Source organism: Rhea pennata, chromosome 6 (assembly GCF_028389875.1).
Source record: "Rhea pennata isolate bPtePen1 chromosome 6, bPtePen1.pri, whole genome shotgun sequence".
Classification (NCBI taxonomy): domain Eukaryota; kingdom Metazoa; phylum Chordata; class Aves; order Rheiformes; family Rheidae; genus Rhea; species Rhea pennata.
The window spans coordinates 2134072-2160895 of NC_084668.1; the positions used below are offsets into that span (position 1 = coordinate 2134072).

At 40.5% G+C, this 26824-nt stretch overlaps 1 protein-coding gene across 5 annotated transcripts in view; it reads left to right on the forward strand.

Annotated features, from left to right (window-relative positions):
* Positions 1-26824, forward strand: part of CACNB4 (calcium voltage-gated channel auxiliary subunit beta 4) — an 85321-nt gene that overhangs the window by 46658 nt on the left and 11839 nt on the right. For 4 of the 5 annotated variants that reach the window (XR_009958857.1, XM_062579394.1, XM_062579396.1 and 1 more), the window contains exons 4-12: positions 3045-3175; positions 5596-5672; positions 6027-6046; positions 6162-6242; positions 8387-8445; positions 12431-12540; positions 14501-14652; positions 19528-19623; positions 26545-26730. Coding sequence is in view for 4 of the 5 variants with exons in the window: in XM_062579394.1 (XP_062435378.1) it covers positions 3045-3175; positions 5596-5672; positions 6027-6046; positions 6162-6242; positions 8387-8445; positions 12431-12540; positions 14501-14652; positions 19528-19623; positions 26545-26730 (912 nt within the window). In the remaining variant the exon portion in view is untranslated. The remainder of the gene's footprint in view (positions 1-3044; positions 3176-5595; positions 5673-6026; positions 6047-6161; positions 6243-8386; positions 8446-12430; positions 12541-14500; positions 14653-19527; positions 19624-26544; positions 26731-26824) is intronic. The other variant, XM_062579395.1, reaches the window with a different exon arrangement.

Here is a 26824-nt window from a genome sequence, read left to right on the forward strand (position 1 = left end):
GCTTCAAAGCACCAATCTCTGTGAGACTGAACATATTTAAGATGAAATCACCTGCCTCTTTATCACTAGAGGCAGAGATTGGTGGTAGAGCAGGAGGTTTTGCTTTAAATTCTTTCTCCCTGAGAATTGATTCCCTCATTCAGTTTTCTCTTTTTACTGGAAACAGATGGCAGTTTTTCATATTTGTATGGAACAATGCTTACATCCCTGCTGAGGAAGTGGAGCACTATGAAATTGGAATCTGTCTGTCATTGCATGTAGAATTGGTTTTCTCCTCCCTTAGTTCCCCAAGAACATGTTCTGTTCTTTCCAGCACCACAACTGAGCTGTACTCAGTGTACCCCACCTTCCAAACCTGCTGCCCATCAGGAAAATGTCCTTTGCTAGCACTCGAAGTTGAATGCAGACAGCAGCTGTACACATCACTGTAGAGATCACTTTCTCAGCTACCTTCCCCAGCGTTTTCCCTTTTGTACCAGCAATGGCCCATACCTGCCATACAGTCTAGTTTATATGTAGCCTTGTTTAAGTGTTCAGGTAGCTCAGTGCATCAGCGTTATAACAAATATTTGCTCTTAGCTTTCCCAGGAGGCAGCTACCTTTATTGTAAGGCTAGTGATTGAACTTAATGTACTAACCTCCTTTTCTGCTGACCTGTATACTTTTCAAGGTAAGTCCTGAGTCTGTTAGTGTTCTGCGTTTTCCTTCATAGTCTAAGTGGCCAGGGCCATATCCCTGCCAAAATGCAGGACCTCCACACAGGCACTTCCAGTTCCTGTCCCACAGCTGCCTAGTCCCAGCCATCTGACTTGCGGGTATTAATATGTGCTGAGGATTTAGTGTAGTATCACTGATAACATTGAAACCTTCAGTTGCATGAAGCTGTGGCTGTGCCTCAGTATGATTTCAGGAATGGTTCCCTACTTTGGAGTCTGTATCTGCACAGGAAAAGGCTTTGCAGAGTTTGTTTTTCAGTGATCTGTCAGGCTTCTATGGACTAGAGCAAACATGGTTCCAGATTCTAGAATAGCACTAAACTAGGTAGAAGTAAGGTCACCCTGCTGACAAGATGAAACATCAGCAGTAACTGATGAGTTTCTATATTCAGAATGTGTCCTGTATGTCTCATCTGTCTCCTACGAGGCCATGCATATTGCACTTACTTAAAAGATGAAGTGGCAAGAATTACTGACAATGCGCAAGAAATCATAGGCATGGCAACCAATAGGGCTGAACTGTAGTCCTCCCACACGCAGGATGCAAAGGATAGCGTATGGGAGGTGATGACCTAATGAAAATATTCCTGTTTTCCCTTGCTGCATCTCTGTCATTTCTGTTGTTCAGATAGTCTCAGCATAACCCTGATTCTGATCTCGTGTATAGAAGTGTAAATCAGATGTTTGTTACCTGCTAATAGAAGGAGAATGTGTGTGTTCAAGCCCTGCATTCAAAACCAAAATAAAATTGGTAATTCTGATATGACTCAGTTTTTACACTGATTTAAATTCACTGATTTCACTCATTTATAACAGCAGAACACTAGATCCTGCAAAGTGATGAAGTATGTGAAGTATTTAAAGAATGTGAATAGTTCTGATTAATAGGTTGCAAAAGCAGTATGTTTAATATTAAGTTTTCCATACTGACATTCTCTGAATCAGGATCATAATAGTATGAAGAGCATATTTAAAAAGCTGAAATTATTAAAATAATGATGCTTTTGCATAAATAACAACTATACATGGAGATTGGATTTTGAAGAAGGGGGTTTACATTTCATTTAAATCTATACATAAATATGTCTGTGTATGTATATATGTGCTAATAGGTAAGCTAATATATTTCTCAAAGGTGTTGAGGCTCTCTATGTTTTAAAGACTTCAGTTAGTCACTTTTTTACCTTTGACAACTAGGCCGTGGTACTTAGGTGTTTTAGCAGGAATTTAGGTGCTTAAAAATACAGAAAATACAGAACCAGTAGAACAATCATTTTTAAGAGGATGCTTCTGTATATTTTTCTAACTCATAGTGCAGATAACTTGTTTCCTCAGAGCATGAAAACAGAATTGACACACGTTGGTCTTAATTACTTGAAGGTCTGTTGTGAAAAATGATGTTTCTTCTGACCACTGAGATATCAAATGAAGCATAGCAGAGTATAAGGTTTTCAAAATTTATTCTTCAAAAGCTCTGCCAGCAGCCAGGTGCAACAAATCCTTTGCCAGTGTGATATCACTCCTCATCTCTCCATCGTTAAAGTTAGGATAGATTTTCAATAATGCAGAAAAAAAGCTTATATTACTAAAGGTAAATAAAAATAAAATTTCATACTTTCAGATACGTATTAATTTTTCTGCCTCGAGGCAAATCTTTCTTCAACTGTCATAAGTTAAACAGGTAGCATACAAGTAGTTAGGCTGCCTCAGGGCAGTAGCAGTAGAAATAAACTCGTCTGTACAGAGGTGGCACAACCCTTCAGATAGAATTCTAGAATTGTGTTAAGTAGTTAGCTGTTTAATTTATTGCTGGAGCTGTAAGCTTCCTATGTTGTCTTGGGTGGGTTGGTCTTTCTGAATTTCAGTTTCTAAAGTGATGTTTATAGAACTTTTCCAGCACACAAGGTTTCTGAAAAATGATAACATGTTAATAATGGCCATATAACTACCTGGAGCAAAGGAAGGAGAAGTGGTGGCAACTTTTAGGGCAGGCCATTAAAGTTTGCAATAAACCATTAATGGGTTTTGATGGTGATCTGAAGGTGTTTTCTCTTTGCTTGATGGTTTTATGCGGCCTCCGTGGGTTAGCTTGGTCAGCAGAAGTTGGCCAGGCCAACTGTTCTCTGGTGTAAAGGAGACATCAACCTTTCTAATGCTGGCTGGCACCTTTAACTTCATTTAAATCTGCACAAATTGTCCAGTTCTCAGACTTCAGTGTGAGTTTAGTTTCATGAACTAGGGTGGAGTTAAAAATTGTGTGTAACAAAATAAGGGGATTTAGGACATGGAACATTTTGAGCTGAAGCCAGTAACCTTTCTGTGTTACAGAAATACAATAATGACTGGTGGATAGGAAGACTGGTTAAAGAGGGCTGTGAGATTGGCTTTATTCCAAGCCCGCTTAGATTGGAGAATATCCGCATTCAACAGGAGCAGAAGAGAGGACGTTTCCATGGAGGGTAAGAATGCTGTAACCTTTTAAAATAACTTAAAATCATTTCTGATGCTGGACAATATTTTCAAAGGTCACTTGATTCTTTTTTATTGCATTGTATTTGGATGAGTGTTTAATTTGGGATTCCAAATGGAAAAACATATTTGCAGAGTATAGACACACCAAATGGCCATGAGTAACAAGAAAAAAATGTCTGTTGGCTTTAGGAAAGATGAATTACACAGTGGAAGTAGTAACAACAGAAGTTTCTGACAGTCTACAGAATTTAAGTCCCTGCAAGGTTTAGTCAGCTTGGCACTCAAAAGCAGCCACATTTTTTTTCCTGACTTTTGTATTCTTAAGGTTGTGGAGTTATTTTCCATTTTGGCCAAAACCAAACCTTTTGAATTTTGTAGAGGTAAGCTTAGTGGTTCAACTTCTCTTCCTCTTCATCTCCCAACTTGTCTTTTTTTGTACATCCCCACTGCTAGATCTGGAAATTGCAAATCCCTTGATAAATATAAACTTAGGCACTAATCTAGAAAGCAAAATGGTAATTTCTCCTAATCTCAGTTTGGACTTTGAAGTGTCTCTTCCATAGGCTGAGTACACACAATGTGTTTTACTACTAGTATATTATTCCCACTAATTGAAAATGAAATTTAATTTAAGGAGAACAAAATCTTTAGTTACTGTAGAGTTAAAGAAAGGTGAGCCAATTGACTCTTGCCCTGATAGATAGCAATAAGAGGAGCATAATTTAGCCTATGCAGTACTGCCAGGGAGTTGGCTTACTAATATACTTAATCAAGGTCAGGAATCATTTTAAGGATAAGCATCTGGGGAAATGTTTTTAGAACGATTGAATAGCATTAACTCTCTGCTTTATCTAAATTGTTTTTACAATTTTTGAAATGGCTTCAGAGGAAGCCAGTGTATCTCAGTGTATGGAAAGAGGGGCATCTAATTCAGAGATGTACACGAGAGAGAATTTATGATACTGTTTCAGATACGGCATATTTGCAGACAAATTCTCTGCTTGTGTGAATAGGCATAACTCCACCAAATCACCATTCCTTTGAAGATTTTATAATCTCACCTGTGGAGAATATTGGGAATAAAATTAAGTATGAAAGAGCGGAGGGGAAATATTGCAACAGAAAAACATATTACGATTTGCAGCAGTTTATACTGACACTCATGGATCTATATGATAGAGTGGAAAGAAAGAAAGAAATAATGAGTAGGATTTTTCTGAGCGCCTTTGTTACATAAAACCATTGAGTATCTGTATCTTAATATTTCTTCGAAAGCTATGACTAGCTGTAGTAATAAGGCTGTCTGTGGTAGAGCGTTCTAGCTTTGTCTGATTAAAGCAATGAAAGTTCACCTATTAAAGAGGGTTTCCAGGGTTTTGGAACATGGTAACTACTGTTAGTGGTTATTAGCAATATCATCTGCGTTACAGCTGTGTAGAGTATGTGTGTGTTGAGGACTTGCCAAGTCCAGGGGTGGACAATTCCTGCTCTGGAGAGCGTATGTCAAGAGAGCAAGGACAGAATATTAATATGAACTAGTATTCGCTTGCTGTTCAGTCTGCATGGAATGAGAACAGTAAATACTATGTTTAAGACATGCTGATTGTCCTGTGCGACTATAGTGTTGCATGCAGTGATTAGGTTGCTTACAGTCCTCTCCTCCCTTGAGCTTTCCTTCCCTTTCCCTGATCTCCTCCTCAGCTGTTTGTGGAGTGAAGTGGATTAGGTAACTGATTCATCCGAACATACTTTCTTTTCTGTTTCCCCTGCACAAACTGGGTTCCTGCTCCAGGCCTGGCTTTGCCACCCAAGCAGTTCTGTTTGGGTGCGCTGCACAAGCAGAGCAGGGAAGGGAATGGGCAGGACTGAGGGGCCAGAAGAGGGTGGCATGGAGGAAGGAGAAGGCAGCTGTTTATACTAGTGTTGCTGCACAGGAGAAGTTATTTAAACCAATAGTTAATATCCCAAACCTCCAAAGGGACATATCTGCCCAGTCATGCATCCTGGTAGGACCCCATAGGACTCTGGAGTTGTGCAGGGGTGGTCTTTTGCAGGGCTGGATTATGCACCCTGTGTGTGATGAATTTAGCCGATGTCTATGACTAGAACTGAAACCTTTCCCAGCCTGTGGGCAGATCACAGAAGAACTTTGCTAAGTCTGTAATAGAATCTGCTCTCCCTTCATAGCCCCTTTGGAGTTGTCCTGGACATACAGGTCTATCTAGTTACTGATTCCTTGATTTCTCTTTGTCCCTGCCTAGTACACTTTATCTCTCACTACAGAGAAAGCTTTCTTAGAGCACGAATGTGGGTGAAGACTCTCTCTCTTTTACTGTATTAATTCCTTATGAAGGAGTAACTGATGCTTAAAACTCACAAGTTAATGGGGCTCTTTCTGATGCCATAGGAAATCAAGTGGAAATTCTTCTTCAAGTCTTGGAGAAATGGTTTCTGGCACATTTCGAGCCACACCCACTTCTGCCGGTAAGATAGAATTTTATTTAAGGAAATTCTTGCTATTTCTAATCCTTTTATTTTAAAAGCTGCATTTGAAAAATGTGAGCTTTTCTCCCTTTGCTGACATATTAAAATACTCCACTGAAAAGTGCTTGCATGTGGAGGTGGAAAAAAAGACATCTATTTCTAGATGTGTAGTAGCTACCAAGGAATTGGGAAAAAGTGGCAGCTCCCCCTAAAATCAAATAAGTGACCAGTTAAAACAGAATTGATCAGAAGGGAGATGCAGTGAGAGAATCAAAAGTTCATAAACTTGTTTGCAGGTATTGTGTTTATTATGCATACTATGTGTTTTAACCAAATTCTCATTTGGTCTTTTAGCAAAACAGAAACAAAAAGTGGTAAGTACTTTTGTTTTCATTTTAGTTTTTTTTTTTAATCTAGTACAGTTTCTAGGATCTTTCATCCTGATCATCTTTGATTAATGGGACCTGATGAGGTGTTTTCTTCTTCCAGACAGAGCATGTTCCTCCATATGATGTAGTACCATCAATGAGGCCTGTTGTCTTAGTAGGTCCATCACTGAAAGGTTATGAGGTATGTATTCCAGTTATTTGCAATTAATTAACATCTTCTGTTCATGATTTGCCATATTACATTTGATTTGTGGTAAAGATTTTCAGCAATTTTAAGTGATCTGAGCTAAAATAATAGAATATTATATGCAAGATCTAAGAGCGTAGTTAGTGCTTTGCACCTATTGGGTGAGGTACCAGCGAATTTTATTCTACACTGCAACAGAAGAGAAGCTGCCTGTTGTTTGTAGCATCTAAGCTGAAAGGCAGGTAACACAAGTACACTAGGACTCTCTTTGTAGTTGCACTGCTTCAAAACACAGTGCACAGCCATTATTTTCAGTACATTTGTTCTTAGCTAAATCAAGTAAGAAAAGAGAATTGAGGTCCACTACAAAAAAACAGTTGCAACAGTCAAGTTTAAATTAACTAGACTTCTATATATAGATAAAATTTTAGTTAAACTGGCATATGCTTTGAATGTAGAAAAGACTTAAGTAACCAAATTTTTAAGACAGTTTCCCCATAAGCTCATTGTTTTCCCATTATGTCATTTATGTAAATTTTATATCTTCCTGTGAAATTTGGTGTTGGCAGATGAAGTAGCTAGACTGTTCCAGCATAGTCGCTTTTGTTCTCCAACACCAGAAGCTGAATTTTGGAACTGATCATTATCACTTCAGCATTTTTTCTTGTTTTTTTTTTTATCTGTATCTGATATAGTAATAATAATAATAATAAATAGGACAATCATTCCTCAATGTTGCTTCAGATTCAAAAGACCATTTAATACTTGCTAAACTTGAACATAGGCTTTTTGCAGGACATTTTGGTGAATACCTGCATTTAACTATCTATTAAGTGCTTTGCTGAATTAGGATCTAAATTAACATTAAAACTAAATTAACATAAAATCAAAGATACACTTCATTTAGTTTAATTAATTTTATTCGTACTTCATAGGATATTGTTAAATGTATTGGAATGGTTCTTAAGGTAATGAGTCCTAGGAAGATTGCAGAATGGTGCTATTGTTAGTGTAATACTGTGTTCTTGCATCAGATTTTTTTGGTAAGAGTGATTAAATATGTAGTTTAGCAAAGCAGGAATTATGTATTTCATTTTCTACTATCTGCCTTTTAATTTTATGGTAATGTTTCTCAAAAGAAGAAAATTTCATTGATTGATTTTCATGGTGCTGCACCATGGATTAAGTTACCCCAAGGACTGCCAAATTTAGGAGAAGGGCTGTTTGTTAATACATACCCATCTACAAATAGGCACCCCATGCCCATTGGGTAAGAAAATATATTAAATATGACATTTGGGACATAAAACAGTGCATAAGGTACCCTTTTAAATGGTGATGGAGTTAAGATATTAATTTTAGTTTAAAATAGTGGTCTATGCAGCAGAGGGACACTGATCTTACTTTGCAACATACATGGGAAATTTATTTTGACGTTTTTTTCTGATTAAATTCTATAAGAACCACTTCAAAAGATAACACAGGAGAAATAAACTGCCGGAGGCCTTGGGGCTTTGAATGAATTCCTGTCTAGACTGGCGAATAATAGACGTCAGTCTGAGTTGTACCAAAAGGGACAAAGAGTTTGCTCAATAAAGTAAATTACAGCTGTTGGTGCTGAGCATCTCTCGTGTGTTTCCGCTCATTTAGGAATAGAAATATCCATTTTTTTTCTGCTTCTGGGCCTCACTGAGATTACTTCTGCTGTTGTTAAAACACCATCGAACAAGATAGATTTTGTATCTGAAGTTCTCAACCAGTTCTAGTAACATAACTGTAGGAGGAAAACGAATGATCTGTTCTATCCAAATATTCACATAAGTTTCTGACGTGCTCGACCCTGTTGGATATTATACTGTAAAGGAGTTTATGAGGAGTGTTCTAATATTTCAGTGCAAATGAAGAGCATTAGGAGTGACAGCTCTCACATCCTCCGTTCAACATTTTAGAGAATGAGTCAGAAAACTTGCAAGTATTTATTACAAAGCATGCTGCCAAGACCATGGAAACTAAATGATTGCTGCCTATAAAAGGTATTGATTTTTGGCAGTATCCTTATCTTTTACCTCTTCTCTTTCTTTTGACTTCTTTTTCTCTCTGTCAATCCTTCCTGTTCAATCTCCCTCACCTCTGCAAAGGTGACAGACATGATGCAGAAAGCTCTCTTTGACTTCCTGAAGCACAGGTTTGATGGGAGGTGAGAAATACTGTCCTTTTCATGCTTTTTCCCCCATGTATTAATAACATTTTTAGGTTTCTTTAATGCAAAAAGAGTGATGCTTGTTCAAAATTGATGCACTGGCTCTGTGTCAACACTAAAATGCAGCCGACTCTGGGGTGAAACACAACTAATATATTTTTGGAAGTGCACACATCTTCCTATCTGCTATGTCTGTAGAAGGATTTTTAGGTTTGAATAATTTTGCCTCAGTGTCTTATCAGACTAAAACTACAGAAGAAATCTAGATGAAAGGTGACTAGGGCACCAGGAAAGTATCTTTAAAGATGGCATTGTGAGGCTCAGGCTTTTAACGCTACCCTGGAAGCATCGGGAGCAGGCTATGGGCCACTTGGCAGGTGCTGTCATGCATCCAGCTGGGACTCAGAGGGACGGTGCCACTGGTGAAGCCCTTTAGTAGGACCCAGCTCCTGGCCTGCTGCTGGTCCGCTTCCCTGCCGAGCTCCGAAGTCACTGCGCTGCACCAGAGCTGATTGCATGGGGGTAGCGTTAACAAATAAATTACTTTCTAAGAGCTCTCTGGTTTCTTTTGTGGATGTTGTGGAACAGCTGAAAAAGCATGACTGATTGCAAATGAAGCTACAGTTTTATTCACAATTCTCTGGGTTTACAAAAATTCTTTTAGACATTGCATACAAGTATGTATTGCTGGACTAGCCCAGGAAGCTGCTGAAGTGTACACGTACCGAACAGAAGTATCTTGTGATTTTGTTCTCAAGTTGCTATGTTTAGGCTAAGTTCATCCCAGTACCTTCCGTCAAGTTCCAGGCTCCTCTGCAACAGTTCTCTAAATAAAATTAATCACACTGTAGCCCTGAAATAAGTATCATAAACAGAGCAGATTTCAATGCTGTTCAGAAATGGTGCTCCAGGCCAACACCTAAAAAAAATCAGCTCTTAAATATTCTTGCTAGCCAAAAATATTTTAAAAGGCAATTTGAAGAAGGAAATACTAAAAACTAAAATGAAGGGAAAATTTGTCAGAACTTAAGAAGCTGTAAAGAGAATTCAACCTGTTCAAATGGAACAAAGAAAAAACAAATTCCTGAGGAGCTGTGAGAAGGTATAAATATTTGGGTTTCTTCATGAAGAACATGTGTTTGGTTCCTGTCCTCTTTCTTTCCACTGGAGCTTGTTGATAGTTGTAGGCATCAGCTGCATCTTGGGTTGTTCTGCCGTATCTTCATCTTAGTTTGTTTAGTGTATTTGAATTGTATGTAGAGAAGCTTGTACTATGCTAGCTGATATGAGAATAAACCAAGTTTGAAAATACCTAAAACATTAGCACTAGGACAGTGAAAATAATAGTGTCGTTCAGAAGAGGTGGAGTAGGACTTGCGGGCAAGGGCTCTTCTGGGGTGCAGTGAGGAGATGGCAATGCTGAATTAACCCATGAACCAACAAAACATTTAATGATCAACTTGTTTGCAAAATATCTTGTCCCTTTTCCAATTTTTAATTGTCCAGTTGAAGTGATCTTAGCAAACTCTACAAATGTAATGATTTGATTTAAAATCTGACAGAGAAAGCACTGTACGTGATAGCCTGCAGTTAGATTTGTCGTTTTTCTGAGCTGTTCATGCATCCTGTCACTACATCTTCTCCCTGCTCCTGAGCAATTTGACTAATTTTATTTCCCCACATTTTATTGCATGTGCTTCAGCACACTTTTGCATGACGTGCAGGTACAGAGCCGTGGCATATGTTCTCTTCCCAGTTGTTGGCATGTGTCTGTCAGCTTTGCGTACGCCTATGGTAGCTAAAAGTCCTTGTTTTCGGTAGGAAACCATGGCGACTAGAAGTGACAAGTCATATCAGGTTGCCAGAATGTGACTGCTATGAATATATCCTTTATGAGTTGTATTTTTATACTCTCTCTGAAAACGTACCAAGCAGTGTCCTGATCCCAAAGATCAGCGATGCCTAATTACAGAGATGGTAGTGTAAAGTCTACGGAGAAGCAGCCGCAGAGGCTGCAGAGGGCTGGGGGTGCACCTTGCCTTGCTCTTCTGTTCCCACCCGTCCTGCCGGTAGTCTGTGCAGAGGGGAGAGGGAGAGGATCTGCCTGGAGTGAAGTGGTTTTTGGAAGTCCTATTGCTGTTGACAACTAGATCGAGCAGAAGTGTGAATTATAACTATGAAAGATTTAAATGCCACAAGCAAGCTGATACAATTGATTTTAGATCTGAATGACTTTAGAAAAATGAATTCAGTTCCTTTTTAGGAATCTCAGCTACTTCTTGATCCTCCTGCCAATTTTTATGGCTTTGCAGTCTTTCCTCCCCTCTTTCTTTCTTTCTTTTTATTTATTTTTCTCACCTCTCTGCTGCAATTTTGTGACAAACCCACATTACTAACAGGGGAAATGACTGTCCAGGGACAAGCTTTTAAAAGCCTTCCTTGGCAGGACTTCAGGTAGCAGGAGTCCTTCCCATCTCTTAATATGTTTGGCTCCTGTGAGCTCCTCCTTTTCTGTCTGCACCAGCCTCTCGTGGCCGGTGAAGTGAAGGAAGGGCCAAGGGCTGCGTGTTGTGCAGACCTGCTGAGAGGAATCTCCCAATGTTTAGCTGCTAGGCGCCGTTCAGGGAAAGGCTGCTGCAGAGGCTCTAACGGCATCCTTTTCTAAACACACTGTATTTAGTCACTATTACGTAGACCTGGCCTAACTCTACACAGTGTAAACAAAAAAGAGGAAAAGTACTTTTTTTTTCTCTCGTAACAACTTTCAGCAGCAGTGATGCTTAAGATTCTTCTTATCTGGGGAATGAAATGCTTTCTATATCTGGCTGCATTAGGACAGACCAAAGACCCAGTATCCTGTCTTTGAGGATGCTCAAGGAAGCATATAAGGAGAGGTGTGTTAGATTTATGATCGTTCCTCTCTTGTACTCTCTGGATTCCAAGAGTCAGAGATCTGGAGCTTCCTTAGCCAGAGATGGGCTCCAGCCATTAATTACTCCTGTTCTTTTTTTTTTTTTTTTTTGGCCTTCACTGCATTCTGTGCAACAAAGTTACTTATATATTATATGGAAAATGGAAAAATGCTTCTACTGTTTTTACCCTTCTACCTGCCAAAACCTTGTGTTGTGGGGAGTGGCTGCTAATCATTTCTAGCTTGCTTGCTTTTTGTCATTCATGGCTCTTTGGATCCCATCACAGTCCTCCTAAATTGTTTTTATGTGAAGTGAATGTGTGTTCTTTGCTTTATAATCTGATTTAAAGGGAAATCCTCAGCATAGATGCCTGAAATTGTATTGTTCCTGGTGCTGATGCACATGCATGAGATGCTTCCTTTTGTCTCTAGTCAGCTCACTGACAGAGCTGAAAAAACTGCCTGCCCTAAATTAAAAAGGAGGCTCCAGCAGTACAAATAGTTGTGGCTAAACTTGCTTCTCTCCTAGCTGACCCTGAGCAGCTCATTTAGCTGATAGCCAAAGCTCTATATTTGCAGAAGGAGCATCTGTTGGACAACTGATCTCCCAAAGCAGGCTACATCTGTTCAGTGACTCCTAGATGCTGAGAAATGAGACACAGGTTACTCAGATACCCAAATATTCCTTCCTTACCTGTCAAAGATTTGAGGTTTAATCAGTGTTCATAAACCATTTGGGAGAAGTAGTGCTATTACTGTTGTAATTCCTGTTATTCTGCATTCTCGGAGATGAGTGAGAGTTGGGGAGGGGTAAAATTAACTCATGATATTAAGTAAGAAAACAGAAAATGTGCAAGAGTCTACAATAACGTAGACGATAGAAAATCTTGTACAGTTACGCAGTGTTCTCTTTAGTTGCACTTTAATGGTGTTATAACTCAGCTATAAAACATGTCTGAGTGGTAGTTTATTGTATTTGCACTCTGGAGTGGAATGTAGCTGTATGTCATGCACAGTGCAATGGAAATGTGACTGCTGTGTTTTTGTTCTGTCCTGTGTTCTTGCTCATAGGATATCAATAACTAGAGTGACAGCTGACATTTCTCTTGCTAAGAGGTCTGTTCTAAATAATCCAAGCAAGAGGGCAATAATTGAGCGGTCAAACACAAGATCAAGTTTAGGTAAGACATTGACACAGATACAATTCTGAACACAGTTACATACTGGAAAAGAGTGACAGGGGTCAGCCTTAAAGATGTCATATAAATTTTTCAATTCTAAACGTGTCGACAGAGTTTTTGTATATATTTCAGAAATTCAGGTACACTGTTGGGAGAAAATTTATCTGACTGAGGAGTGGCTGCAGAGCATCGTGTACTCTGTTAGCCTCACATTAAGCAATTATAAGGACTAGAACAAGCAGTATTAGAGCTATTACCTACAAAAGGTGAGTTAAGGGCCTGCAGTCTGGATATTAAAAAAATGGGTTCAATGCTGTTTTCTCCTAGAGGTGACACGGCCTCACAGCTGCTGCTTCTTAGACTGGTGCTGTTAACTTTGCACCACAGGCTGCTGGAGAGCTCTCACTCTGTCAAACTGGGAAGGAAATGTGTTTTAATTTCAGACCCAAGAACTGGTTTTGTAGTTGATACTGAATAGCTACTGCTTAAAATTCCAGTCTAGCTGTGAGAGCAGAAACTGGGATGTTGATCTTCCCATTCTCTCTGTCTCATGACTGCTGGGCTACACTGGCCTGATGGATTTCTAATTTCTTTTATTTCTCCACTAGAGGTGGAAATCTGTCTGTATGTATATGCACACTAATAACCTGGTCTTTGGGACAGCATCCTTGGAGATAAAAGGTATTAGCTTTGAATCTTCTCGGGAAGAAAAGGCACTTAAACCCAGCTCTCTGACATTCAGAGAGAGTGTTTCAACTATGGAACTTGAATGCCATTTTAGGCTATTTTTTTTTCCAAGGAGAAAGTGGACCTGGCTCAGTTTTTAGGAGAAAGAGCACAGCAGTTTACGTTCAGGAAGGCCTCCAAATCTTCCTTAAATGTCTGTCCTCAGGAAAGTGGTATGAGAGAGGTGTACCAAGCATCGCCTGTTGAGTAGGAAAGTGAACTCCCTCCTCAGTGCCCTGCCCTGTGAGAATGCCAGGCTGAGGCAGCTCCCTCCCTCTCCCCTTCCCCCTGTATATGTATGTATACATACATACATATATATATATATATATGGTATAGGAGGTAGGACATGTCACTCATGGTTGACATTCTGATATGGGAATCGGGCACCCTAAAATTAGGTGCTGCAAAGGTGAGTACTGTATCTACTAAATGTTGTGCCTGTGGCATATATACCTCTGTGGGAGATTTACACTGGGATAGACTTAATTTTAAGTGATATTTCTGTTAAATCACTAATGCAACCAAGACAAACTTAAGTTTAGAAATAATCTTTGAGGTGACGTTAGGATGGACTGCAGAACACCACGATGTTCGGTTTTACACAAAAATTTAAGATAAATTTTAATAAGTAATCATGTACTTTAAAAGTTATTGGAACAGCACTCAGACAAATTAAATGCATGTGAACTACTGATACATAACTTTCTTGAACTCTGCTGGTAAAACTTACAGGCTTTGATTTGTGCTGACTTTATCCATTTAAAATCCCTCATGTCAACGTGCATGATTAAGAAGGATCAGAACCAGAAATGGCATTTACGTGGGAGAAAATTTCTCCTTTTTTTGTGTAAAAATATTTAGCTGTGAACATAGCCTTTAATGTCTTTTTAAATCATATTCTATCAGTTTTTATTGTAAGTTATTTAGAAGATTTGGAAAATATGTTTGAGTGTATTTTTTTACTAGAAACATACGTTTAATTGTACCAAATGGCTTGAACACATTTGTAAGTCAGTATCATAATCACATATTTTCAGGCAACAGAATGTTCTGCAGGTAATATTTCTTTTAGAAAAAATAGTATTGGGTTATTTTGTGGAAGTTAAATTAATTCACATACAGAGTTCATATATTGAACATATACAATCCATGTAAATAAATGAGTGATTGTATTTTTATCTGAATAGTACTGGGTTTGAATGGCTTTGACACTTTTTTTTTGTCTTACTAGCTGAAGTACAGAGTGAAATTGAAAGAATTTTTGAGCTGGCGAGGTCCTTACAACTGGTTGTGCTAGATGCAGACACAATCAACCACCCTGCACAACTTATCAAGACATCTTTAGCACCAATTATTGTCCATGTTAAAGTGTCTTCTCCAAAGGTAATGTATATCACCCTTAAAATACATGCATTTGAGTTTTAAAACATTTATACAGCATTCTCAGAAGCGGGATAGGTGCTTTTTCCTTTCCAGCAATAGCAGCAATACAGACAAACAGCTTGAAGCTCTCAGATCCTTCTGCAGTTTTATCACTACTGCTTTATGCCTCCAGAAGTATGTGTAATGATGAGTAACATCTGTCAGGTATAGTTTATTTCTTTTCTCTATTTTTTTTTCCCTCTGGAGAGGAAGGAGGACTTGGTCATGAAACTGTTTTTTCTTGAAGTTGCTTTTTAGTTTTTAACTAATACTGCATTAAGCATAGTGTTCAGGGAAGATGCTAATCAATTTTCAATCCTTGAAACAGATGTTAATTCTCCCCATTTTATCCTCTTCATGAGCTCTTTCTCTCATTCAGAGAGACTACTTTAAAAGGAAGATGAGTTCAGTCCTTGGCATCATGGGTAATAAATGCTACTGCCCACTACACTGAAGGTTTTCAGGATGTCTTTTCAGTCCTTTAATGGAGAAAACTTATTGCTCAAAAGACGTGAAAGCCAGTGAAGTCATTTTTATTTCCTAAGACAGTCATCCTTGCCTACCCAGGAAGGATTCAGCATAAACTGAACTGCAGCATCAAAAGCAGCCTAATTGCATTAGCACAACATTTCACCTGGGCTAATTGACCTGCTGAAAACACAGCCTGCAGCAGTAATGCATCTCATCAAGGACTGGGTGAGGGAGTACCCTTCCAGTGCTGCTCTGGGTCACAGTGCTGTGTCCTACTGGCTTTGGCTTTTGCAGCTGTCTGCTAGTCTAGCTCCTCATAGCTTCATTTGGCCACTGTAGCAGCACTGCCACGGTCTGCTTGGCTTGCTGGCTGGGCAGCAGAAGCCAAAAAAGACTTTGAACCATGGAGGAGGAGATATCTTGCTTGGCTTTAGACATGGGTATATAAACATGACATTACACCATGATGTGTGGATGTACCCTATCCTTGTCTGTATTAAAAGTTCCATCTTTAACATAATAGACATCTTAAATTATTTTTAAAGTTCAGTTTACATTAACAGAATTCAATTCTTTTACTAGCCAAATGAAATCCATTAGGGCTAAGAAGTTTTAACAGTGTTTACCAGTGGCAGGGGTGTACCAGTATCTGTTTGGAAAAGTGTTGATGAAACTCCTACAGAGGGGCATGCTAGAAAAGAACTTTACTGTATAGCAAATCCTTTTTTAATTGTTATTATGTTGAACACAGGTATTACCTGCTAAATCCAGCTCCTTGCCACTGACTTGCTGCAGAAACTTACTATCTTCTCAGATCTCCTTGTTGAGCTCTGTATGATCAGTCAACACTCAGTGGATTACTGCTTTGAGCCAGGGTAGCTTAAATTGAGTCTTTCCTAACCTGGCTTATTTGACACACTACAGATGACTAGCTCAGGTAGCACATCTGAAGGAGGCCTAGCCTCAGTGAGGACTCAGGGGGCAATCACTAAGTACTGAGGATGGGAAAGGGAAAATCATACTTTCTTACAAGCATAGGTGGATTGAAAGAAGACATCAGTCCTCAGCTTGTGTTTCATATATTCCTTTAGAATATGTCTTCTTTTTTTTTTCTTTTCTCTGAACATCAGTGTAAACATTCTTTTTGTTTGTTCTTTGAGGGTTTTTTTTTGATAATAATGGCAATGAATGTAACTTTTATACTAAATAATTTGTCTCAGATCTTTTACTGTATTTCCAGACAGGCAGGAAGTAAAGGGAGGCAGTTGTTTTCTAAGAAGAAAGGGCCAGGTTCTCAAAAGTGAGTTATAGTGAATTGTACCATGATATTGTCTGCTGCTAGAGATTTGACTCGCATTTTATTAAAAGAACCGCTGTCCTTTAATGGCCTTCACTGAATATAAATCATGTAACTTAAGTTCACCAAACAGTTTGCTTATTCCCTGGGTACTTAAGTGGTGCTGGTAGTCTCACCTACCCCTGTTGTGTGGAGTCAGAGTGAACAGGACCTGGAAGGCAGTGTGGTATTTAGCAGGGCAATATCTGAAGAGAGAAGGGTGAACATTGTAGTTGTAAGGCTTGAATGTAGGACGCCTAATACACTTCTTTCTACCCTAAACCTTAAACTAGCCCTAGGCTGAGCTTTCGACAAGGCAGCCTTTGTTTCCATGGATGAAAAAATTCCTCAGGAGCAAATTTATCCTGCAACTCTTAGTTCACCTCCGCAGTGTATTTCCAGTCCCCCTCTTCCCAACCCAGCTGTAGGTTTTCTCACTACATACCCTAACACCATATGCTTAGCTTCAGGCAAGGTACCCCAGCCCTTTCCTTCCTTCCCACGCAGTTGGCCTGACAGTTACCTGTCAGTCACAAATAAAGCCAGTCTCTTCCACCGTCCTCAGCTAAGTCCAGACCAGTGTGGTCAGGCTGCTCCCCAGCTACTGGCATGGAGCATGAATGCAACTGTTGCTTAGGAGCGTGGCATGGACCCTGCAGGAACCATGGCTGTTAGTCTAGAAGGGGCCTGGAGTCATGACTGAGGCTATGGGGCTGCTGGAGTCAGCAAAGCAATAGTGGGATGCTGTGCAGCACCTGTTGGAACAGCTACAGCCTATCAGAGGTGCCTGCAGAAAGCCAGAGGCCAGGCCTTGGTGCAGTTGCCCACAGGTGATGGGAGAAGTACAACTGGACCTGCTACTGGAGAAGAAGGAAGAACTAGTTGGGGCTTTGAAGGTCCAGGGCAGCCTTTGCTGCAGCAACCAGGAGCTGGTGCGGTTTAAGATCCTGTGAGAAGTGAGCCATATAAATAATAGAATTGCAACCCTGGACTCTAGATCAGGCTTATTCAGGGACATGTTCAGCAGGATCCCATAGGAGTCTGTCCTGGACAGCCAAGAAGCTCAGGAGAGCTGGACAGTATTCATGGATGGCCTTCTCCAAGCATGAGAGGGGTCCATTCCTACATGGAGATGGGGAGGAGAGCAGTGTAGATGAATGGGGAACTGCTGCCTGAGCTCAAACACACAAAGGGGGCACACACAAGATGGCTGTGGAGACAGGCTTCCCAGGAGGAACATGTCTGGGGACAGAGAGATGGAATTAAGAAAGCCAGAGCCAGAACTAGTGAGAGATGTGAAAAGTAACAAAAAAAAAGCTTCTGTAAGGGCATAGGAGGTGAAAGGAAGGCTAAGGAAAACAGCCTGCTGCTGCATGGGGCAAGGACCTGCAGTAAAGGAAGGTTGATCTAGGGACCAGTTTACTTTAGCGTGCATGAGTCCGAGCAACCAGATGGATGCATGTGAAGGTGCTGAAGTAGCTGGCTCATGCCATTGCAAGGCTGCTCTGTCTCTCAGTTCATAGTAATCATGATGACTGCAAAAAAGCAGACGTCACACCCATCTTCAGGAAGCGCAAGGAGGAAGATACAGGAAGCTAGAGGCCTACATAAACTATATGGAGGACAAGAAGCTGACTGGGAACAACTAGCAGGGATTTACCAAGGGCAAGTCACAACTGACCAACCTGACTGCCTTTTGCCATGAGGTGAGCTCTGAGGACAAAGGGAGAGCAATGGATGTTGCTGACCTTTGCTTTAGCAAGGACTTTGACATGGTCTCCCATAGTACTCTGGTAGCCAAACTGGTGAGATACGGACTGGATAAGCAGACTATAAGAAGGGTGGAAAACTGGCTGCACTGTCAGATTCAGACTGCTGATCAGAAGTACAAAGTCCAACTGGCAGCTGATTACCAGTGGTGTCCGTCAGGGATCGATAATGGGGCCAGTACACTTCAGCGTTTAGTTAATGACGTGGGTGACAGGACAGAGTGCACTTGCAGCAAGTTTGTGGACAATACCAAATTGGGGGGCAGGTTGATGTACTAGAGGGCAGGGCTGCTGTTCAGAGGAACCTTGGCAGGCTGGGGAAATGAGCTGTCAGGAACCTCCCAAAGTTCAGCCAAGGCAAATACCAAGTCGTACCCTTGGGCTGGAGTAACCCCGTGCCGCAGGCCAGGCTGAGGCCAACCAGCTGGGGAGCGGCTCTGCTGCAAGGGACATGGGAGTGCCAGTGGCAACAAGTTGAACAGGAGTCAGCGGTGAGCCCTTGTTGCAGAGAAGCCACTGCTTGCTGGGCTGTATTAGCAAGAGTGAGTAAATACAGGTACAGGGGCCCAGTGAGGTTGTGGGGTCTCCTTGGCAATACTCAAAGCTCAACTGAACAAGGACCTGAGCAGTTCAATCCAGCTGGCCGTGCTGTTAGTGGGGGGTTGGCACGGAGACCTCTAGAGGTCCCTCCAACTTAAAAATAGTCTGTTTTTCTATGATTCTGTAACTTTCTTAGAGGAGTTAGAAATAATTCAGAATACCTATTCTTCCCCACCCCTTAAATTCTAGTAATGAACGTAGTGGAAGAAAAAATAATGAGGTAATATGAACCGTGTGTGTGTTAAAATGATTTCTCTACTCAATATATACCTCCGAGCAGATTGAGTTACTGCATTATTGCTACACAACATAATATGCTGTTACTGTTGTGCTGCAGTGTAATTCTGTAATTTTCATGGACCTCTAGACTACATTTGTCAAAAATAACCTATTACTTAGAGTAAAATAAAGCAAAATCACCACTTGTGTTGCATTTGAAATATTTGCAAGAGGTTGAATGTGATGCAGAGAGAAATATGCACAGTTTTCAGGGAGGTTATCAGAAAAGTGTTTGCTTATATTCAAGGACGATATTTTATCCATTTTATTAAACGTATTAGAGAGCTTTGAACTTGGTAATCCTCCAGTGGCATGTCAGTCTCTGAACTTTCTGGAGATACATGATCCTTAAACTCACATTTTCCTCTTTTCCTCTATCAGGTTTTGCAGCGACTGATTAAATCTAGAGGAAAGTCACAAAGTAAACACTTGAATGTTCAGTTGGTGGCAGCTGATAAACTTGCACAATGCCCACCAGTAAGTACAGAAGAAAGGCTAAAGAACTTGGGATATGTGGAGTTTAAAAGATATCTGCTGTGTTGGTCCTTGATTATAACTGAGTTCACATGTTACCACTTCACTGTATGGTGATTTAGACAACCTTGCAACTGCAACCCTAGATCAGCTTTTGTTGCTAAGAAAGAAAAAGAAATTTGAAACCTTTATCCTGATTATCTACTGACTTAGCTGGATCAATTGGCAAGATCTCAGGTCCCGTATAACTTATGTGGTAAAACTAGCCTAGCACATGAGCAAAAATGTTCTGTTTCATCACTTGTGGGAGCAGTGCTGTGTTTAGGCAGGGTCTTGAAGGGCCGAAGCCTCAGACTGCTGGTTTCAGAGGAGGCTGCAGACACTTTTCTGTGAGCTGCGTAGCGAGCCTGGACCCACTGCGTGTGCAGAGTGAGTCACGGATGGCGTCGCTCACGTGACCCCCGGAGCGCCCCAGACTCCTGACACAGCAACACCTTTGAGCCGTTCCAGTTATCTCAACAGAACTACTCACTTATTGCAGGCTGTTTTATCAAGGCTGGCAAGTACTTAGTTTGAGTAGTGTGCTTTTTAAGGAGCAGAGGTCCTGGTAGGTGCTGTGTAGAAAAACATGCAGGTATTTGGAGAAGGCAACTCAAAATTGTTTTTATTTTTGAAAACTTAAGCACAGCTTTTGTGACAGAGCAAGCCACTCAATTGAAAAAAGATTGGATGAAGACTTGTTGTACAACTTAACAACTGTGTATGATTGATCTGGTAGTACAGAGGAGACTTTTGTTCATCTCAGGGAAATCCAGCCTATGGTTTACCATATTGTCTCTCTCTGTCATAAAAAAGAATTGCAAGGAGAAATCATATTAGTTCACAGAATTTCAGAGTGGGTACTAGGAAGGATTCCCTGGTGATACTGCCTGATTAAAGTGCTGTCGAAAGGAATGTCTTGGAGCAATCCAGGAATAAGTTTCAGAGGTGATCAACAAAACAGATGCCCAACCCTTAATGGTCACATAATGCTTCTGGAAGACTTTGTTTTCCATTATAAAGACCTTAAAGATAATGCTGATGTTTCAGGTGGCTTTTATGCTTGATTCAAATGAAAGTAATAAAGTTCTTTAGTTTTTTTGTTCTGGAATAACTTCTGTTTTTAACAGTTTTTGTTTTGGTATAACTTCCCACAAGGGTTTATTTCCGAGAAACTAAGTTGTTTTTGTGTGCTCCTTAAGACACCAAACTACACAGCTTCCTCCTTTCTTGTCCCCACTGGCCATAGCATTCAGGTATTTCTTGGCAGTCCCCCTATGTGTAACGGTAGATGTTCCTCCTTTCTGCCTGCTCCACCTGGAGGGAATTCAGGCTGAGCCACATCTCCTGGAGGCCACAGTGCTCTGAGGTCCCTCAGACATTGCAGAGTTGGCACTGGTGAGAGCACTGGCACTCTGTCCAATAACCTTGTGGGAAATATGGGAAGGGAGACCTGGAAAAAAATTTCTTTCTCTCACCTTTCATTTGAACGGTGCTCTTGCTCACTGGTCACCTGGGTCAAGGTCAACACTTTTAAGGTTAATTCCTGCCATCAGGTGGACCTCACCCAATTGCTGGCTGGTGAGTGGAGTCTGATAGACTTGCTGTGTCATAGGTGCCCACCCTTCCTCTTCAGCATTGCCTCCTGCCTGTCAGGAACAGGTGGGCCTCCCTCTGCAGCCTTAATTCTGGGGTTTAGCCACAGAGTGGAGTAATTTCACATGGATGGATCTGCTTTCCAAAAAGTACCATTTCAAGCTGACTGAAACTGCTAATGAATTCAGGTTATATTTGCTCAGTAGTTTCAGCCAGATACAAACTGAGAAATGATTAATGTAGATTTGTCTTTTAATGTCAGCAGTTTGTGCAGTATTTTTGTGTATGTTCAGGATAGTTTCATAGTGAAATGTTAGCAGAGAAAAAAGATAATAGGCATGATGGAAATTTTTGTACTTCTTATCTAAGATTAGAGTGATTATTTTTAAAAAAAGTGTCTAGAATGGTAGAGATTTGCTTCAAATTTCTTCTTTGCCTGGCTCAGAGCAAGAATTTAAATCACATGGAAAAGTGCCTAAAATATCAAGTAGGGATCTCCCTTTCTGCAGCCCCCTGTGCTGCTTGCAATGTTCAGGCTGCCCCAGGCAGCTTCACACTTCCCTCTTGGGTGGGGGCTGAGCAACCCCGTCGAGAACTGGAGCCACCTCTCTTGCCTCAGCACCATGTGCAGAGTCCAGCTGTCCCAAGTGCTTGATGACCACTATATACATGTGTGCAAGTATATACATATATGTATGTATGTATATGTATACACAGCTGTTGGCATTGTGAAGCCAGCATGACCATGACGTGTGGTAGGTCTAGTGCAGCTCTGAGGCATCAGGCTCCGTACGTGTGTCCTGAATAGCACCCGCACTCCCGTTTCTGTCTGGTTTTCCTCCACGGAAGCTCACGCGGTCGATGGGGGGAGGCCGTGGCCTTGCCTGACCTGGCAGAGGGGTGGCTGCTGCACAGCCTCGGGTTCCTTTGCTGTGTTTGCGCTGCTGCCGTTTCTGCCCACAGCCTGAAACGTTAGGCCATAACATGGGCGAGGCGTTACATGTGAAGGTGGGAAGGAGATACCGTCTTCCTGAACAGAGTTGTTTCTCCCCTTTCTTTCGAAGGCAGCATCTTTCTGTAAGCTTCTAGTTACAGTAACCGTAGAAGGCTTCGCTCGCTGTCATCCTTGTTTTTCTCTTTGAGCAGCACTGAAAGGTTTTCAGGGCATCTCGAGTTCTTCTAGACAAGTCAGCTATATTATGTTTCTTGCACGTAATTTTCCACTGAATCTCTTGAAGTGAAGGTGGAGAATTCCTGTGAGCCATTCAGATCCCATTAACTGAAACGATATTGAATGTTTCTTTAGGATAAAATAATTTCTGTGAAAGCATACACCTTTCTAACTTGCAGTGGATGTGAGCTAAGTTAAAAGGAATCACATCCGCACCTTGAACAGGGCTTGTGGTATTTACCCTGTGCTGTCACTGCAAGCTTACGTGCAGAACAACCTGCCTCATATTCCTCATATTTTGAATGAATATTTTCATATTTATTTTTTCATCTGCATAGAGAAGCTCTTTTATACAGTGCTTTTCTGTTATTCCAGTTAGGTTTGCTCACATCACTTGAAAGAAGGCGGTTGGCTCTGTTGATTGAGATGAAGCGGATCCCATGTTGTTGTTGGCTGATTATATCACAGCATATATGATGTCCATCCCAGGGTCTGGTAAACTCTGCTTTAGTACTAGATCTTGCAATTGCACTTTGCCTAAGACAAAGCGAGACTCCACCTGAGTAAGAAAAACATTTCCAAATTTCATCGTATCCAAATTTCAGACATTTAACCATACTCCATCAGAGGCCGGTTTCTACTCTCAAACTCACACAGCAGGTTTCTACAGAAATTAAGTGATCCAGCTTTGTGCTGCTTGGTTTCAAGAAAATCATCTTGATTTACAGTGCCCCAAGAGAGATGATGGTCTGGCTACTGACCCTACTGGGGTGTTCAGATTTGTTTGGGAGGGCAGAATCTAGTCTACAGTGAGTAAAATAAAGGCTTATATTCTGTCTTCAAGGCAAAATACCAGTGCAATGCAGGCATACTGCCCCTTCAGTACCCAAAATAACTTCTTATATGTAGGGCCCTTCTCTGTGCCCGGCGTGCACTATACTGCATAGTTTTCCATATAGTCCTCACTGGTGTCACGGGCGCTTGGCAGCTGTGAGCAAGAAAACACCCTGAAATCTTGTGTCATGCAGAATGTTGATTGTCCTTAACTAACCAGCAGGTTTTTCAGCTATGACTCAGGTTACCTAATAAAGCCTTCCCAGCAATCAAATTGCTATGAAATCAAAGCTAAGGCTTGCCTTATTTTAATATTAAATCCTTAATCCTTACAGGGCCTTACATGAGTAAGTGTTCACTGTTAACTGGGGTAAATGTGCATTTTTGCTTTTGATTGTTTGAGTTTGGTTAAGTTGAAATTAAAGGACCAAGTTAATCCATTATTTAGTTAAGTAAAATTATACTGTTGAGACCAAGGACAGTACTGTCTTCTGCTTCATCAGTTTTACATCTCAAATTCCTGCATGGAGACTATTCGTTTAAAGTGATGATATGTGAAAGCTGTTAAAAAAAATACTGCTTTTTTGAGTCAGTTTTCAGTAATCAGCACTGTATTTCTAGATATTTTTAAAATAGCTAAATAATAAACTATTTTTTAAAATAGTTTGGCATATTTCAGTTCAGGAACTGCTTTCTTTATTAATTCCTTGTTAGTCTTTCACTGATGCTGCTCACGCCAGTGCTACGCATGCCCGTCACTGCATGACTTCATTAAGCAGGAACAACTGCATTGCGTGGCTCAAAGCAACATGACCTGTCCCAATAATATAGTTTTAAATATGCTGGTCATATACAGTTCATTATGATTTTTTTTAACTTTTGGATTCGTGTAATTGCCAAGAGAATGCCTATCCCACTGGTCTACTTGACATAACTTAAAAGACACCTCAAATTATGTCTTCCCATAACTGAAATGCTTTGGTATAATTAAAAATAGCCAGTAAACCAAACAACTTGCTGCTACGTTGCTGATACCCTCCATCCTTGCCCTACCCTCCCGGGAGCCTGGGCTCCCCTCTCCGCCCCTCGGGGCTGCGCTCGGCAGCGCCAGCGCGGCCTGTGGCAGAGGCTGGCGCTCTGGAGCAGCCACAGCAGTTTTACTTTGTACTGCCGTTTTCTGCAGTGGCAATACAGTAAAGCAGGGGAAGTGGCAGAGGACAGCGACTGCTAATTTCGTCTTCCCTAAAGAGACAGGAAAGACCTCTGTATTGATGTACATCACTTAAGAGTAGTAGTAAATTGAATTGCTTATATGATAAATAGTCTACAAATCAAATTTAAAAAAATGCAGTGAAGTATCATATACATTTCAAGGAGAACTGGGAATATATTGTTTCATTCTGGATGCTTACAACCAAGGATTTTTTTTTTTTTTTTGAACTCTTGAATGCACAGAAGTATAACAAATATGGTTTAGGTATGAGCAGAACTCTCTAACAGAAGAAAAAGAATATGTAGTTTCTCTACAATTCATTTTTCTTGTAAAAACAAAAAAAAAGCTGTGGAGCCCTGGAATCCAAATCCTGTCAGTTTTGCAGTTTTTCCAGGTGACCTTCAAATGACAACCTAAGCAACTCACAGTTACTGTTCCTAGTATTTTTTTTATAATTAACTGTTAAAAAGGAGACAGTTCTACTGTAACTGTTAAAAGATCTTCTTAATAATTACAATTTAATTGAGATCACTGTTGAAATGCCACATGTGCAAGTTGCATACTGCCACAGATCAGTGGGCACTTGTGCAAAGAATGAGAAGCACAAGAAAATTGCTTACTGCTCCCTCTTCCCAGGTCAGAAAATCACAGTATTGATTCCTCATTATAAGAAACCAGTGCATTCCAAAAATAAAATACTATTTTCAATATTCTCTAAAACAGAGTATATATAATATACTTACATTTCAATTCACAATTCTAACATTTCTTAACTATCTCTGACTAATTTCTTCAACAGATGATGATGTGTGTGATGCAGCTATGTAACAAAATGTAGTTTTGCCTTCTTTTGGGAGGAAGTTAGATGCATGACCAAGGTTTATGATAAATTAGTCATGTGGTTTTCTGTCTTTCCTATAGACATCTTATCCTGGAGACATCAACTCGGTGTATACTGGGTAGATCTATAAGTATGCATGGGGGAAACCAGTCTGTGGTTTGCATCAGTTACTCTTAACACCTGCACCACCTGCACTTTTCATTTCCTGTGATATTTTCACAATAGATTTTTTTCCACTAAGTTGAGAGTTAAGATTCAAGATGAGATAGAAAATTTCACTGCTGAAAATATAAACATATTTTTCTTGAGGAACTAAACTTGTGATGGTTCATTTAATAGTGATTAATTTGGAAAAATTAGGGGAATTTTTTTTTAAGTAAGTTTTTCTTACAGTTTATTAAAGATGAGACCTAATGCAACACCAGACTACTTGCTGTGCTGATGACCTAAAAGCCTGGTCTGCAGTGCCCCTCTGACTTCCCACGCAGCATGAAGCCACGTGTCTCTCGAGTCCTCCCGTGTTCCCTAGCACATTGCCTCTCTGTGCATTTAATGGTGAGCAGGTCCGAGGCAAAGCACTGGGATCTGCACTACTGCTCAAGTGCTGACCCCTGGTGAGGAGATTACCAGGGGAAAAAATCATGCTTTCTGGATCCTGCCAGTTTAGCAGGCGTGCGACTAGGCAGGTAGGCATAAAGGAAGGAAGCTCCAGAAACCGTGTGTGATCTTAGTCTCGGACGAATTCCCACCTGTAAACACCTGAAGAGCTGTGTGTCCTGCAGCAGCTTTGTCTAAGAAGAACCATATATTGCATTCACTAGAGTAGAAATGTGTTTTAGTGGTGTGATTCAATTGGGAACTGTATTCATAATCAGACAAGAGAAAAACACGCATGACTGCATCCAAAACCAAAGTGAAGCATCCCTGTGTTAGTCTGGCATCTAGCTCAACCTTGTATCGTCTGTCATGGTTGTTTTTTAAGCAAAAGTTAATTAATGGAGTGTGGTAGACCTCACACAGTGTCTAGTGGATCTCACTGAAATGCTTCCATGACTTCTGAGAGCTTTGGCTTTTGATCCCTTTAGAAACCCAACTGTGTTGTTCTCCTCTGTGTACCCCATGTTCTAATTATTATTTATTTCATTTTAAAGGATTAGCGTGATGAGAATTGTTTAAGATTTTGCTCATCTGTAACGTTGTAATGAACCAAACTTCTGTTGTTGTGATCAGGAAATGTTTGATGTAATTTTGGATGAAAATCAACTCGAAGATGCTTGTGAACACTTGGCCGAGTATCTTGAGGCGTACTGGCGTGCTACTCACACCACCAGTAGCACACCAATGACCCCTCTCCTTGGGCGAAATCTAGGATCCACTGCACTTTCGCCATACCCTGCTGCAATCTCTGGATTACAGGTACGAAAATACATTTCAGCCCCAAACCCCAATGCAGATCAGATATTTTGTGTATGGGAAAAGTGTAATATGTTTCATACAGCATATTCTGTAT